Source organism: Nipponia nippon, unplaced genomic scaffold, assembly GCF_047370975.1.
Source record: "Nipponia nippon isolate SJK-2023a ecotype South Korea unplaced genomic scaffold, ASM4737097v1 scaffold_4, whole genome shotgun sequence".
Taxonomy (NCBI): Eukaryota; Metazoa; Chordata; class Aves; order Pelecaniformes; family Threskiornithidae; genus Nipponia; species Nipponia nippon.
In genome coordinates this window covers 65931536-65949080 of record NW_028262358.1, presented here as the reverse complement: position 1 = coordinate 65949080, position 17545 = coordinate 65931536, and the positions used below count along the sequence as shown (strand labels likewise).

General features: G+C 40.9%; 1 protein-coding gene across 8 annotated transcripts in view; it reads left to right on the top strand.

Moving 5' to 3' along the window:
- The window catches only part of L3MBTL3 (L3MBTL histone methyl-lysine binding protein 3), an 85685-nt gene that overhangs the window by 29742 nt on the left and 38398 nt on the right, over positions 1–17545 (top strand). For all 8 annotated transcript variants that reach the window (XM_087776547.1, XM_087776550.1, XM_087776555.1 and 5 more), the window contains 5 exons: positions 697–788; positions 3507–3611; positions 7072–7207; positions 13573–13664; positions 14219–14370. In XM_087776547.1, the coding sequence (XP_087632673.1) occupies positions 697–788; positions 3507–3611; positions 7072–7207; positions 13573–13664; positions 14219–14370 (577 nt within the window). The remainder of the gene's footprint in view (positions 1–696; positions 789–3506; positions 3612–7071; positions 7208–13572; positions 13665–14218; positions 14371–17545) is intronic.

Sequence of the window (17545 nt, the reverse complement as noted above, 5' to 3'; positions counted from 1 at the left end):
TACTATGCAAGTGTATGCAAGTGTTCATACTATATGAGCAAACCTGAAACTGCAGGTTTCTGTCATATGCTAATGACACGAAAGCACTGGTGACAGTTTTGATGGCGTGGAGAAATTACTGTTAAATCACTGCCTCTCCACCCAAAACCATCAAACTACAAAGTGATGGAGTAGGTTAGAAACATTCTGAATACTGTTAAAGAATAAAGTATTTCAACTGTGATTAAAAACACATCACAAGTGCTATCAAGTTGTAAATACTTTCCAGGAAAAGAAATTCTCGGGGCGGGGGGGGGGGGGAAATATTGAGCTACTTTGTGATGTCAATTGATCTTTTTACACGTTTGCAAATTGTATATCTCAATGCTTCTTGTGAGCAGTAAGGGAAAAGGGACAGGGGGCAAGACTTCGTAAGTTGTTCTTGTCACCTGAAAGAGCTTTTTCTTGTTACTAATCAAGATTTGAACAGCTGGAAACCTTTCTATACAAACAAGGAACCTTAATGTTCCTGCTGCTGTTAAACCTGCAGAGCTACTTCTGTTCCTGAAGTAAGTCCTGAGAAACACCATGAATGCATTTAATAAAATGTAGATTTGAGATAGGTATATTATAAACTTCAAAGTGTTGTTTGTTTTTTTTTTTTCTTGAGAAGTTAACAGTTACAGAATTCTTTTGCTATTGTGTGCTTCTTTACAGCTGTACCCTCTAAAGGGAGGCAAGCATGGTGTTGGGCATCCTATCTGGAGGAAGAAAAGGCTGTTGCAGTACCTACTAAGCTTTTTAAAGAGGTATGACCTGAATTTCACATCCGTCAACCACCTAAGATCATGAAATTTCTAGGAAATCAATTTAAAAAATAATTTGAAGATTTTACACTTCTGGGGAGAAACCTACATGATTAAAATAATGCTATCCATCAGCAATTGTCAAGATAGTTGGAACGTGTGAAATTAGTTATCTTTCTCTGCTTTTTCAGAGAATTCTGTAGTTGTAGATGAATGCTGTCAACTGAGACTACAGAAAGCAGATGCTTTTCCAAAATCTGCAAGTTCTAGCCTTTTCTTCTAATCTCTGAAGCTAAAAATCTGATACATACCCTCATGTTTTAATGCTATATCGTTCTCTTTAAATGTGTTTAGAAAGGTGGTACAAAGGTCATCTTTTGGCTTGTTGCTTTGATGATATTACCTGTCTTTTTGCAGCTCCTGCTGACATAATGTTTTGTTACTTTATCAGATACTATTTTGGCTTGTTCCCATTTTGCCTGTCATCTTACTGGATGTCACATCATCATCTCTTGCTTGTCCTTTGCCTGCTATGGTAGTCTTTGTCATTTCAGTGCTTTCTCTAGTGTTGTCTCTCTTGCTTGGAAGAGAGCTCTGTATGCAAATCCACAAAGCTTCCATGCTGTTCTCTTCTCTTGCAAAACTTGGCAACAGATGTGAACATGTCTCAGCTGCTGTATTTCTGCTACGTATATCCGTATTTATTTTTTGATAATTCTGTTCTTACTTGTAGTCTGTTTCTTGTATCCATTTCTTTCTGTTTGCTTCAACTATTAAATCTTTTGTGCAGGGATTAGCTTTTCAGCTTACATGTGCGTGTGATGCTGACCTTTAATTGGTGCTTTTAGGTGTTACTGAGGTACAAAAGTAGAGAACTAGGATTGCAATGTACAGAATCCATAAATTTGTAGGTGCAAGAACAGCAGTTACCTGACCATCCTTAGTTATATCCCCCTGTGGGGTATACTGGTTGAAAAATTAACAGGAAAAAAATCTGGATAAGTAGTGTCTCTATCTGGAAGTTAGATTTATAAAGCGTTGCTCTGCCTGTCTGTCGTTCCATGAAATTTTAGGCACTGCACGTGGTGCTAAAGTCCGGAGTTACGTGATGATGTACTCTTTCCTTTCTTTTTCTCCGTAGTTTACCTTTCTCAGTCAGTGCATCGTATTTAATATTTTCTTTTAAAAATCTTTAGCTCCTGGGTAACTCTAGGGTTTTATTTAGTGTGCAATATTTAAAGCCTGTAGCGGAGAGAGAATTCTTAATAACACTCAGAAGTGGCCAGGTAATATTTCTCCATTTTACCGGTGGATAGGCAAGCCACAGGAACAGTAAGGTTAAAAAAGAACCCCAAACATCACCACCAATTTTGAATCCTTGATTTCTGTTTGGGTTGTAAGAATTACTCTTTTTTTCTTATTTTTCCGGTTCAGAAGCAGTACTTCTCATGGCGTTTTTTCGTATCCTTGGTTAGGAATGGTCAGGATAATGGAGAGTCCTTGCCACTTCCTAGTACTTAAATCTTAGAGTGATTTCTAGGCTGTGACTGACAAGCTGTTATTGCTCCAGTAAAACAAAATTATCAACCCATGGATTTTGTTTTGTTCAATCTCCACCTCCCCTGATGTAATCTTTTGGGTTTTGTCTACGTTCTTGCACCATACATAAACGTTTCTAATCCTCAGTCTGCCATCTGCTCATTTTCTGACTGCTTTTACCTTTACTCTTATTTTGTTCTTGTGTCTCTCCTTGACAAAGTATCTTTAAATGTTTATTGTAAAGATAATGTGTGTTGACTAAGTTTGTCATAGCTTTACCTTGGGTGATGTATTGAGAATAATGCACAAAACTGAAATCCATTAAATAGTATTAAAGTTATTAGTCTTCTAAAAGTTGCCTGTTATTTTTCTGTAACAGAAACCAAACTAAAGATTGTGTTGCCTTAGAGGTTTTAGATTTGGCAATGGGAAGAACAGTGAATAATTTGTGTCTTAAATTTCAGGAAATACCAGTGTGATAATTGCTTAATTTTTAGTGTATTGTGTGTAGATTTTGTACTGTTTGTACAGTAAGGTTTATTATAATAATGAAAGAATAAACAGGTCTGTGACTTTTTAGTTGTTTCCTTTCTCTGTGATTTTATTTGTGTTTGCTTTTGCAAAATCTCAGTCACATTTTTGGCCACTGTTACTCAATGTGTCAGTATTTCTAGCATTCCAGTTTTCCATTGAGGTTTTTTATCTGTAAGGTATTTATGATATAGATGGCATTAACTGCAAGTCTGCGCACCAAGATGAACTTCAAAAATTTCAGTTTATTGACTTAAAAAAAATCCTCCGCTTTTACATTCCTCTTGAGGAAGTATCTAGAATTATGCATAGTGCAACTTCATTAAACTTTCATTGACAATAAAAATGTTAAGTGTGGTGAAGTTAGGATGAAATAACTTTTCAAATGCATGTACTGCAGTCAGATACTCTGATCCCTTAACTGAGGTCTACAAAATGATCTAAGCTATTTTTAGATAGGGACTTAGAGCTACAGTTAGACATCCATTAGCTGGCTACTTTAGGCTGACTTAAACTAATCTGGTTCTCCATTTGCCTTCTCCTTGACTGCAGAGGTAGATGGCTAGGGAGCATCTGTAGCTTTTAGACAGGAACAGAAGGAAGGGGGAGCAATAGTTTCAGAAGTATTGAAGCTGTTCTTTTTCATTGCAGTATCAGTCTTTCCCATACAACAAAAATGGATTCAAAGTAGGGATGAAGCTGGAGGGTGTGGATCCCGAGCACCAGTCAATATACTGTGTTCTCACGGTGGCTGAGGTAAGTAGAGGCTGTGAGCAGCCGTGGTGCGGGATTACAGGAGAGACTGAACCAAAACAGCAGCAGCTGAAAGTGCTCGCTCTTCCCTAACAAGCAGACAGAAACTGTGTGTAGGAAGATGGCTTTTAAATTAATAACGCCGTATTAAATCTGCCTGACAAACATGTAAAGACTATATCCAGTGCCATGCAGCAGCACCTATTTACACGTTTCACATATGCAGCTAGGGAAAACAGTATTACACTAGTTGGATGATGTGCTTTTTTTCTGTAATCCTGTAGTTTAAATCTATATTTAAAAGAGAAAATAAGTAGGAAAATAATAAGTATGACAACTGATATATAGCAGCTTTATAGAAGTTTGATAGTATTTACAGTTGCTCCATTCGCTGATACAAATATGTAACACTTTTTTGTGCTGCTAGTTGTGCTACAGTTTTTCAGGCTGATGGCCTTAGAAGTTGCCTGTATTGGCAACTTCTACAAGTTAGTATATAACATAAACTCAGTTTGTCATTTTGCTGCAGTGATGAAATAATTTTTCTGATGAGTAGCTTCTTTGCTTTTAATAGTATAAATGAGAACCCATTTCTTAGTTACATTTTGTATGTCTTATCATACCTTCCATCAGTTTTTTACATAGTTTTACCGAGGATCCTTTTTTGGTTTTGCTTTGTGAATTAAAATGGGGTAACAGGAATAGGTAGGTACTCTGTACTGTATCACTGGTATTCTAGGCAGCTGTAATTTTACAGTTTATATTTTAATAGTGTAGGCTTTTGTGTTCTCATTTCTGGATCTCTTCATGGCCCATAGTGATATCCCATTTCTGTGAATATCTCTTCCATTTTCTTGTGGGTGGTGTGTCAGTGGTTGAGTATTTCCTGCGTACCGCGTGCTTGGTGCTAAGTGATGGATTATGTTTTACTGCAGGATGACCTGAATTCCACAGAATTCTGAGATGGCAAACTGAAAGTTATGTCAGAGTATAAATTAAATATAAAATAGGATGACCTTGATGTCAAGGGCTTCTATAGGTACATTAACCAGAAAAGGAAGGTTAAGGAAAGCGTACCCCCTCTGATGAGCAGTAGTGGCGAGCTGATAACAACAGACGAGGAGAATGCTGAGGTACTCAACAACTTTTTTGCCTCAGTCTTCACTGGCAGTCTCTCTCCTCACACTTCCCGAGTCAATGGGCCATTTGATGGGGATTGGGAGGGCAGAGGTCCTTCCACTGTAAGAGAAAATCAGGTTCGTGACCACCTGAGGAACCTGACAATACATAAGTCTATGGGTCCCAATGAGATGCATCCCAAAGGCCTGAGGGAATTGGCTGATGTAGTTGCTAAGCCACTCACCATGATACTTGAAAAGTCGCGGCAGTCCGGTGAAGTCCCTGGGGACTAGAAAAAGGCAAATATTGCAGCCATTTTTAAAAAGGGTAAAAAGGAGGACCCTGGGAACTACCGACCTATCAGCCTCACCTCTGTGCCTGGGAAGATGATGGAACAGATCCTCCTGGAATCTATGCTAAGGCACATGGAGGACAGGGAGGTGATTCGGGACAGTCAGCACGGCTTCACCAAGGGCAAGTCCTGCCTGACCAACCTAGTGGCCTTCTATGATGAAGTGACTACATCAGTGGACGAGGGAAGAGCTATGGATGTCACCTGTCTGGACTTCTGTATGGCCTTTGACACGGTCCCCCACAACATCCTCCTCTCTAAATTGGAAGGATATGGATTTGATGGGTGGACTGTTTGGTGGATAAGGAATTGGCTGGATGGTCACATCCAGAGGGTAATGGTCAATGGCTCAGTGTCCAGATGGAGAACAGTGACAAGTGGTGTCCCTCAGGGGTCCGTTCTGGGGCCAGTGCTGTTCAGTATCTTCATCAATGACATAGACAGCGGGATCAAGTGCACCCTCAGCAAGTTTGCAGATGGCACCAAGCTGAGTGGTGCAGTCGACACGCCTGAGGGACGGGATGCCATTGAGAGGGATCCGGACAGGCTGGAGAGGTGGGCCTGTGTGAACCTCATGAGATTCAACAAGGACAAGTGCAGGGTCCTGCACTTGGGTCGGGGTAATCCCTGGTATCAGTGCAGGCTGGGGGATGAAGGGATTGTGTGCAGCCCTGCTGAGAAGGACTTGGGGGTACTGATAGATGAAAAGCTGGATATGAGCCGGCAATGTGCTCTCGCAGCCCAGAAAGCCAACCGTATCCCGGGCTGCATCCAAAGAAGGGTGGCGAGCAGATCAAGGGAGGTGATTCTGCCCCTCTGCTCTGTTCTGGTGAGACCCCAACTGGAGTACTGCATCCAGCTCTGGGGTCCTCAGTACAAGAAGGACATGGACCTGTTGGAGAGGGTCCAGAGAAGCACCACAAAAATGATCAGAGGGCTGGAACACCTCTGCAATGAGGAAAGGCTGAAAGAGCTGGGGCTGTTCAGCCTGGAGAAGAGAAGGCTGCGAGGTGACCTTATTGCAGCCTTCCAGTACTTAAAGGGGGCTTATAAGAAAGATGGGGACAGACTTTTTAGTAGGGCCAATAGCGATAGGACAAGGGGTAATGGTTTTAAACTAAAAGAGGGTAGATTCAGACTAGATACAAGGAAGAAATTTTATACAATGAGGGTAGTGAAACACTGGAACGGGTTGCCCATAGATGGGGTAGATGCCCCGTCCTTGGAGACATTCAAGGCCAGGCTGGATGGGGCTCTGAGCAACCTGACCTAGTGGAAGATGTCCCTGCCAATTGCAGGGGGGATGGACTAGATGACCTTTAAAGGTCCCTTCCATCCCAAAGCATTCTATGATTCTATGATTCAAGAGATTTTCACTGATGACTGCAGGAAAGTTACGGCATTTGGTACTCAGGAAGATGTAGAAAACTTTTGTACAGAGAGAGGGATCGTGTCCTGTTTTCCTCTTCCTCTCAGTGATTAACTTAATACTTCGTGGAACAATGACGTTCTGGGGGATACCTCCACTGACTTCTCATCTTTAATAACAGTTCTCAGTATCTCTCTGGAGAGCCTGTTGAATGTACTTATTGTTGAGTGCTCTCTTGCATATTGATTAATCGGGATAGCTGGAGAGCATCATTATCTGCACTCTGTGCACGATTGTATCAGATGTATTCATGGTCTTCTGTAGGGTTTCTGTTTTATTCTGATGTTGGGTTGAACAGTTCTCAAGTTTTTTAACACTAATGGCAATATCCAGCTTTCAGTTAATTCTTTTCACCAGAAGAGGAGGCACTCAGACTGAGAATAGCTTTGCTTTTTTATTCTTGCCTTTTTATCAAATGAATTTATTCATCCAGTGTTAGCTTGAGCAGAAGTAAAAGGCTGACTGAAAACACACTATTATTATACATAATACTGAACAGAAGCTGTTATGTGTAGGACAAACATATTAAACCAGTGTTGTATGTTGTACATTCTTGCTTTTAGGTTTGTGGCTACAGAATACGACTCCATTTTGATGGATACCCAGATTGTTATGATTTCTGGGTGAATGCTGATTCTTCAGACATTCATCCTGTTGGATGGTGTGAGAAAACAGGTCACAAGCTTCATCCACCTAAAGGTATGGTTTAGTTTGAAATGTGTGCGTTTTCCATAGCTCTGAGATCGAGACTATCTGTGTAATGCTGTAATTGTTTTTTTTGGCTGGAACTTTTTTGTTCATTTAGAGTATTTGAACGTGGCAAATTAAACTCTACTTGAAGTCTTGCTCAAATCTTGAGGTTGAAATCCTACCTTTTTTATTCAGTGGGAATTCAGAGAAAACAAGAAAACAAAATGAAACATAAGAAAAATGCATAAGTCATTAGGAAAGAAAGTTAAGCAACAAACCTAGACCCCAAATGAATGCTTATTGCAAGTAAAATGGCAGCATACTGGTGACATGTATGCTTAAACTGAGGTCTCAAAGTCAGGTGAGAATCCTTTAGTAGAAGGTCTTAGGATATTTTCATTACTAGATATTGATCACCATTATTGTACATGTGTTGGCACAGACTAATAAAGATTGTGCTCTTGCTGCAAAGAGTAAGCTTGAAGTAGAGACAAAAGAGGAACAAACAGATACAGAGGGAGCAAAAAGGGTAAGATTACAAGCTTGAAAGCATAATTTGTACATAGCCTGGGTAAATGGTATACACATGTTGAAATGTGTTTCATTTTCTTGCTTAATTATTCTATTTCAGATAACGTAGCTCCTTTATTTTGGCAGATGGGGTACGTCTCCACTGTACTGTACCATAAAAAAAGGAATAAATGGGCTCCCTTTTGGGGTATGAGGGGAATACGTGGGGATGAAGGGAGCGAGTCCTGAAGACAGGAGAGTGAGAAGTAAATGATCATGGTGTTTTGATGTACAGAGTGAGGGTAGGATAATGTGGTTTTGAAAGGCTGCAAAATGGTGAGTGTACAGAGTCAAGAGGATGCATTATGGAGAATTAAAAAACTGTGGATGTAATTGCTGGGGTGTGGAAGGTGAGAGTAAAGCCTCTGCAAGTGTTCAGGCAGAGGGCCTGCCAGTGTGGGAGAGGGTGGCATTTCTGCACCTGAGCCTTGGAGGAGTACGAAGGAGCACATGCGGCTCTTCTGCGTGCTCTGCGAGCTCCACTCTGGATACAGGCAGGAGCGCTCTGTGTGCTGCTGCTCCAGTATGGGAGTTTTCACTGGGCACAGTTCTGCATAACTGGCTGTGCAGAAGTAGCAATTTCTTGAACATAAATCAGAATTTCTCAGAAGGCTGGCCTCCACTGAAATAATAAGTTACATGTAGCAAATGAGTAGTCCCCACTTATAGAGTTATTGATATTAACAGCATGCTTAGTAAGTTTCATATCTCCGATGAAGGTTTTTCATCTTTTCCATCTTAAATGCCTGGTTTAGAAAGCTTAAGCTTTTGTTAACAATGAATTATCGCTGCTGGAGGAAAGTTACTGTCTGTCTCTGAATCACTTTCATGAAAAGTTTCTTCAGTTTGTCTTCTAGTTTTAAGTTGGTGGGACAATTGTTCTTTTGTGTTTATTTTTTTTCACCATAATGAAGCAGCAGATAGGTCTTTTACCTAGGAAGGTCATGGAGCCTATCAGAAGTGTCGAGGGAGACAAGTTAGGAGGATACGTGATGGTAATTCTCAGGGTTCTGGTTGTCGTCCTTGCACAGCTATGTACTCCTAGACATATCCTTGATTTTGAATAGCAAGGCTGCTCTCTGGTATTTTTAGCCAAGACCTGCAAACTGCTCTGCCCTTTGCATGGCTTGGCTCTGTCACTTCACCTCAGCGGTAAACCATTTCATCATTGATGAGGTATGGTGTGATTGCTGAAACCTGCTCTTGTACTGGTGGGACTTCTTCCATTGTCCCAGTGCAAGTCTAGCTTGCACATGGGATGGAAGAGCAACAGGAAAGAATGAGCAGTGTGGCAGAGGCATGCATTGGAAGGAGGCTGAGGGCAAACAGCCGTTCATCAGTTAAACATATTTTTTCTAATTTTTCAGCAGGAGGGCTTTCACTGCTTTTGTTTTACTGATATTTGTGGAGTTCTGTTATTCTGAGGGGAGGGAGAAGCTGCCAATCTTAGGCTGTTGGGGCTTTTTGTGCGTTTTATTGGGTTGGACAGATTGCTTATGTTTTGCTGTGGTATGACATTTTAATAACGATTTCTTTTTAGTGCCCGTTGCAAATCATACGGACACTAAAGCTGATACCACTAATGTCATAGGGCACAGTATCTTACATAAAATACCACATCGCAGAAGAACTCAAAGGTTTGCATTAGTAGCCATTCGTTTTTCAGGTACAATGCAAACTTATGACTTTTATGGTGTAAACCATAAACTATTTGGAACCTGGTGGCCTGAGAAAGGAGCGAACACTCCTGCTGTCTTTCTGTGTAGTGCATCCCCGGTTAATCGTTCCTGCAAGCTTGGGCAGAAATGTCCTGCTTCACAGGAGGGGTTTGTAAGGAGGGTGTGCTCCGGGGGGATTTTGGGGCCTGGTAACTGACTCCTTGTTTTCTGAGAGGGCTGAAAGTGGGCAACTTTCCAAACAGGCCTAAGTCGATCTTCCCTTGTGAGGGATGTGAGGCTATTTATTGTGATGGGAGAGGACTGGGGGGGATGTGAGGGACATGAGAAAGGAAGAATATTGGTATAGATGTTTTCTGATACATATTTGTATCCTTGTTTATTAAAACAGAAGGGGCAGGTGCCGCCAGGCAGGACAGGCCTTGTGGCCAGGTGTCTCCCATCCCCATGGCAGCAGAGGCAACAGGTGGCTGCTGCTGGGCTTCCAGTGAACCCAAGGGAGCAGAGCTGCAAAACCAAATGGGGCTTCATGGGAAGAAAAAAGATGGTGTTTCAGGACACTGTGTGCAAAGGAGGTCACTTCTCTGTCTTGTGGAGGTGAAACCTGCAGAGGGGGGATAGATATGTGTGTGTGCGTTCCCAGAATTATCATGGGCTCCGCCATGGTAATACTGCTCGGTTTTTGCCTGGATTAAGCCAAGAATCGTTTGGATACCGAAGGGAGAAGTTGGTGCAGCAGAGGCCGCCTGGTCTTCGAAACCACTGCAGAGGAGTTGCTCTGCAGTCAGCAGGGAAGGGGAGGGCCTTGAAAGCTGTCTGTCACTGAAGGTCCCACAGTAAAAACTGCATTGACTTTTGGGGGAAAATTAATACAGCTCTGTAGTGTTTCTTTGTAAACAAAAACAGGTGTTAGCAAATCAGCATAAATGATAGCATGTAAACAAACCGCAAGTGAATTTTAAAACCAAGACTTACGATCCTGCCGTCATCAAAAACAGGCGTTAGTGAGAATTCTATGATTCTATGAAATGTCAGGCATGAAATGTGCATTGAAGTTCTGCTCCAGGAGCCCATATAGTCCTAATGTGTCCTAAATGTGTAGTTTCGCAAACTCTTGAAAATAAAATTTCACCAACAAATCATTAAGAAGAAAGATCAAAGTGAGAAGATTATTCAGATTCACAAAAGATGAAAATGTATTGCTATATTATAAAAAACCAAGACTCTTATTACTCTTATCTGGAGAGCAGCCCTGCAGAAAGGCATCTGGAGGTGCTGGTCAGCGGCAGCAGGCTCAATAGGAGTCAGCAGTGTGCCCTGGCAGCCAAGAGGGCAAACTGCACCCTGGGGTGCATCAAACACAGCGTAACCAGCCGGTCAGAAGAGGTGATTGTCCTGTTGTATTCAGCGCTGTATTCTAGGCTCCACAATTTAAGAAGGCTGTGAAGGTCCTTGAATGTGTCCAGAGGAGGGCAACAAAGCTGGTGAAGTGACTGGAAGGCATGTCCTGTGAGGAGCGGCTAAGGACTTGGGGCTTGTCTAGTTTGGAGAGAAGGAGGCTGAGGGGTGACCTCACTGCTCTCTACAGCTTCCTGAGGAGGGGATGTGGAGAGGGAGGTGCTGAGGTCTTCTCCCTAGGATCCAGTGACAGGACATGTGGGAATGGTTCAAAGCTGCGCCAGCAGAAGTTTAGACTGGACGTGAGGAAGCATTTCTTTACTGAGAGGGTGGTCAAACACTGGAACAGGCTTCCTAGAGAGGTGGTTGATGCCCCACGCATGTCAGTGTTTAAGAGGCATTTGGACAATGCCCTTAACAACATGCTTTCACTTGGTCAGCCCTGATTTGGTCAGGCAGTTGGACTAGACGATCGTTGTAGGTCCCTTCCAACTGAAGTACTCTATTCTAGTCTCTTCTACTTAACGAATTATATAATTCCAATTAGGCTTCACATTATGTGTTTGTAAATGGACTGGAAGTTAATAAAGCCCATAGTTTTAGTTAGTGAGTACTGTTCCATATCTACAGTGACTAAATCAAATTCACCTTTGGTCCTTTTTTGAGAGATGAGGTAAGAGCTAGTGATCTTCCTTTCTCACTTGGTGACTGGAAGACCCACCCTGTCCAGAAACTGTTTCGCGGTCTACTGAAACCAGTTTTTTTTCCATGGACTTTGTCCCAGTACCAGTATCTGATCCCATCACACATGCAGTAGGTGGGAGTTTTGTGTTGTCAACTGTGAGCTTTGAGTTAAGTTTGAATATCTTCTAGAATTACAAAGGGAAAATTAAAGCCTCGATACCACATTCCTTTAAAAATTACTTCAACTGGTCTACAGTTATAGCGTATCAAGACAAGAGGCAACTGGAGTATAAAGAAAAGTATCGTTGTCTGGACTTGGAGGTTAATTTATGTTAGCTGATATTTAAAATGAAAACTGAGAAAGGCAGATGTGGGGAAGGTGAAGTTAAGAGATTCTTTACTTGTGGTTCCTTGGAAAATATGAGATTCTCAGAAAGTTAAATGGAACTGTTGTCTGTGGCGTATTTGAGTAATGCTTCAAATAGTCAAGAGGTGACACATTTTAGTAGTTAAGGCAATCACTCAATGAAATTGGTCGTGATTTTTGTCTTGTTTTACTGGATTGTAATGTATGAACTAAAATAGATGTTCCTATAACTGTTATGTAACAGGTGAATAAAGGAAAAACTCTATTTGCTTACAACTCATTGCACTGTTTTATAGATTAGAAGTACAAACAGTTTCTTGTGAATTATTTTATGCAGTTCAATATATTAGGAATGATTTTATTTTTTCTCCTAAGAAACTAGAAGAGGCAAACTACCAACAGAAATTTAGATTTCTTTCCAAGTGCTGTATGCGTAGTATAAAAAATGCAGAAGGTCCATGCAGGGGACAGTTTACACTGTAAATGCATGAGGGGTCCTGGGGCATTGATGGTATAAGCAACTGTTTCGATATCATGTAGGAAGTTTGTTTGAAAGCTAGTAGTGGTCATGCTGTATTAGTGATAGCCTGAGGATATAGTAGGGTAAAGTCTGTAGGAGGAGGGAATTTTTTTTATTAGACTGACTGGCATAGTGGGAAGAGCTTTGGGGCCTGAAGGCCCTTTCCTGTTTCTGAAGTAGAAGCAACAGCCTGAAAAGCAGCTGGAGAGCACTTGCCCCAAACTTGTTGGTTGTGTGTGTGTCAGCCAGACCACCAAAGGGAAGTTAGTTGGTACCTGTGAGCTAGAGAGGTTGTAAGGTGCGGTTTTCTTGGGGAGAGGCAGAGAGGTGACTTGTAGCCTGTGCCATTTGGAGAGATTTTTTCGAAGGGAGGGAGATTATAGTATAGAACTGATATCTGACTGAGAGTGATTTTTTGCTACCTGGTAGAATTACAGATTTTAGTTTCTAGGCTCCCCCTAGATGTTCTGCCCCTTGAGGACCTTCAGTTCCCTTGACAGCCAGGACTGCGAGACTGGAGATCAGGGACAGAGCAGTGATTTTGTAAGAAACGATCCCCAGCTTGTTTTGAAGGTGAAATTGAAACTGAGCTGAAATCTCCTGAGTTCTTGCCTAGTGCTTTATTTATATGACAATTCTTCATCCCAGATGAAGATTAGGAACAGTTCAAATGTCAGTCCTAGCCAACTATAAGAAATGAGTAATGTGCAGCTCAACAAAGCAGAGTATTTTGCTCAGTTAGTGTAAAGAAAGGTTGACATTTCGGTAAGGAAGCTCGTCCAGCCCTAAATAAAGAACACGATTTCCCTTTGTAATACCAGATGCCCAAATAAAAATAGAAAAGCTTCCTCAACTTGCTTCTGAACTCTATAAGCTCCTCTAAAGTGGGTCCTGCTAAAATTTCTAATAATCCAAACCAGTGCCCCCTCAGAGATTCATTGAGTTCACGTTGGGGTAGAATTAATAAGTAGTTTTAAAGTAAATTTTCCCAGTGTAGTTTATATAAAATTAGAATAAATAGTTAACAGTGCGTAATCTTTTCAGTTTTGAAGTTGTAAGAAACAGTTCAGAACTGGATGGAAAAAATAATTTCATCAGTTATGATCAAATCACCTGCATGCCTATCATTTCTTGCCCTTCTTTTATGCACCTCATTTAGGGTATAAGGAAGAAGAATTCAACTGGCCCTCATACCTAAAGGCATGCAAGGCTCAAGCTGCTCCGAAATCACTGTTTGAAAACCAGAATGCAGTAAGTACTCACTTGTTACTAATGGTGTGGAAAGCTGCTAGTATGCTCATGTGTGTGGTAGAGACTCACAGCGTATTTCAGTGATGGCAGACTTGAGACTTGAAATTTAAGATAAAAATGTTTACAGCAAATTCAATAATAATCTCCACATCAGTTCACCTCTGCAATTCTGATCCATTAATTTTTTACTAATCTGTTTAAACATCTGATCTGGCACATTCAGAAATGGTATATTAAATGAAATGTAAGACTTGTTATTAGTACCGTTTCTCACACCATAATGTGGAACAAGCACGATCTTTCAGAGAGCATATCTAAGACAGATTTAAAACCAACACATTTAATTTTAGCAGCATGTTTAGGGCTTCTTTATTTCACAAACCACAAGTCTTTGTGTTTGAGCATCTCTCATGTCAACTAATTAGGCTACTGCCACTCTGTTGGAGCAGCTAATCGGGAAACTTAGAAATGATGTGAATATATTGATTGTGGACACTGGGGGGATTTCTGGATTTATAGTATTTATCTTCAATTAAATGTCTTCCTCAATGCAGACAGTGATTCCTTCGGGATTTCGAGTGGGGATGAAGCTGGAAGCCGTAGACAAGAAGAACCCGACTTTCATTTGTGTTGCTACGGTAACAGACATGGTGGACAATCGTTTTCTGGTTCATTTTGACAACTGGGATGAGAGTTACGACTACTGGTATGGTGATCTTGTTTTGTATTCTAGTGAAACATATCAGAAATGTGTTAGCTTTAAGCACTGTTTTCTGTGATACTTTCCAGACTGTCGCTACAGTTACCGTACCAACTTTTGCTAGATTTGTAATCATGGCCACCAAAGTATGTCTCAGTGGCAGACTGGAGGAATCAAATTTCCCACGTCAGGTTGCACATAAAAAATTTCGAGATTGTGCTAAATGAGTGTTCATGTGTGCTACTACATCTGGAGTTGTGGATTAATTTCTTATTTCAATTACATAGTATCTCTGAGGTTGATACCTTTAGTGAGGAATATGCACCATGATAGTGTGAGTAATTGTACTTGGAATTAGGTTTACATATAGTTGTAAAGTGAAAGAAAGGCTGCATTTTTTCATAAGGTTCTTGATCCACTTATGTTCTTCAGAGTGAACCTGAGCCATCTTCTGTAAGGCATCAGGAGAGTGGCAAAACCTGATTTTAGTCCTTTGTGTTCTACATTCCTCTGAAAATTGGGATCCTGCCATCCTGACCTGTGTTAGAGATGACCTTTCTGCGTGTTGTATGGTGGAGGAGCTTTGTGTATCTATATAGAAAAGTCAGTGGATGGAGCAGGACGTACTACGAGCATAAAGATACTGAAGGAAATTCAGGCTTTGGCTGGCACAGTGCAGGTTTGTATTTGCACTTGCATTTTCTTCTGCCAGATCATTTAGAGCAAAGTAATATACCTTACATTCTTTGAAGAGTAAGTTACTGCAGAACAGGTAGAGCATTGTAAGCCTATGTCTTGGGTTTGGCAGTGGCAACTTAATTGTATAGCTGAGCCTGTAAAAATAAATGAAGAAAGTTTTCTTCATCTGTATTGGATGACTGCTTAGGCACTACGTCAATGAGAATGACGTGAAACTGTTATATAACTTCAAAACTTTGCGAGTCCATCTCTTGAAATAATAATTGCATGGGCTACATGGCAAATAAGCTGTAGGAGAACTAAATTATTGAAGCAGTGGTGAACAGGCATTTCAGTGAAGTCAAGAACTGAGTATCAAGATAGTAGGCCATATGAGTCAAAGACGAGAAAGATTAGTGATTATTTCCGTGAAGAACTAAGGCAGAACATACGTTTCCTCTACAAAGCAGCAGGAAACCGGGGACTGGGAAAAGGTATTCTGAATTTACGGATATTTGAATGCTCACTAGTAACAGTTATGCCATTAATTAATAATGAAAACAGCAGTTAGGCAAGGCTTTTAGAGCAAACACAATGCAATATAACCTGTAGTTTGTTCAGAGGTAGCATAGGTATCTAAAACGTTGCGCTGTGTATAGCAGACATACACTGAATTTCAGACTTGTTAATATTCCCATGTCAACAAGAATTTTGTCCACCAATCTTCTCAGAAGAGGGAAAAGCAGTTTTTAAGTACATAACCAGGCTTTGCATTTCTGCAGTCATAGTATTCTGAAGTGGGTTTTCTGAATTTCATATGTAGAATGCATGAAATAATAGCTTCTTAAAGGATGAGGGAAGATTGAAGTGGGAAAGGTATAGGTGTTTGAGAAATCACTGGAACTGTATTTATACTGAAGCCAAGCTGAAGATTTGTTCTTTTGGTGAAATGGTAAAATACCTTTCTGGAAGGAGCAAGAAGATGCTGCCGGAAATACTGTGCATGGGAATTAAATTCTGAGTAGCGTAGCCTACCTCTCTGCATTGCTGTGATTGAGAACAGGAGTGAATAGAGGAGGAAAGAAAGAAAATGGGAGAAAAGAACAGCAAATGAAAATAGCAGTGGAATGTCAGACCAAAAGAGAGCCTGAAAATGCATCCTGAATGCATCCTACTTACATTTTTAATTTTAGATACCAGGTTTGTAGGGGCCTTAAAATCTTAGGTGCGTAAGTTTCACATCTACCAGCTGGTGTCTGTAACTAAAAATGAAAAGTTCTGTTGGGATTACCCAGAGTGGAGCCTCGCAGCTTCCCTGTGCCTGCATGTAAGTTTGAATCTCAGAATTACAATGAAGGAGAAATGATATATTTAGTGTATGTAGCTGATTATTTTCGAACAAGTACTTTTTTTTTTCTGTATACCTTTTGTAATTTAGTTAGTTTGAGTAGACTGAACTTTTTCATTGAGGTTAAAAATTCTTCCCTCTTCTTGGATAACTAAAAGACAGTTGACTGGATCTACTGGACTTCAGGCAACAGAAATCTATTACCATCACCTAAGCTTTTTTAGGCTTCAGGCTTTCAGCCTGAAGGTACTCTTTCTGGCTTTTTCCTGAGCATTAGAAAATATGTTAATGGTTGAAAACAAGTACCCTGGCTAGAATTAGCTGTTACTACAGCTCTTTAATGCATGGTGGTGATACTTTCAGTGTATTATAAATCCCATTAAATTGTCCTTTGGCAGTGGCTTTTAGAGGGAAGAAAAGTGAATGAAATTGACAAATTTAAGACTTTCCTTCAGGAAGGAGAATTTTGACCTATATGACACAAGCCATCAGGTCCTTTCCATCTGTCCCATCTTTTTTGATGAAACAAGTAATACTTCTTTGAGAGCCAAAGACATTCCCTCTGAGTAGAATTTCCAAATTTTCTTTTGGTTGTCTGGATCTGGAAATCGCATTTGGGAATTTTTGGGTATGTCTGAAGTATGAATTAACTATAGGTCCACGCTGGCTTTCGGTTCTCCATTCTCTTGCATCTGTTCTGCTTATGCACAGATTTACATTGCCTCAGCTTCCTAATTTTTTTGTGACCAAACCCAAACACAGCCAGAGCTTGCGCAGGAGGTGAAGCTGTGCTAGCTTGTTGCCGTTTGCCCACAGGAGAGATGGAGCGATGGCCGTGCTAGACGTGCTGTAGCCCAGACTCGCTGGGTCAGAGGGCTCTGGCTGCCCCCATCCTTGGCTAGGTCTGAACTTCCTGTGCAGAGAAGGTGCTACAGTCAGCTTTCGGGATCTGCTTACCAGAAGTGTAAGAAAATACGATGTCCCCTGCTTCACTCACCGGTCTGTTCCTGTCCGTCTTGCATAGAAAAAACTATTTCTGAAGCGCCTCATGAAGACAAACCAGCTCTTGATTTTTTTTGAATAATTTTCTGATCTGTATGAGTTTTGGAACAGACTGGATTTTGGTGTGAGACTAAGAGGCCAGTTCTGCTCTCC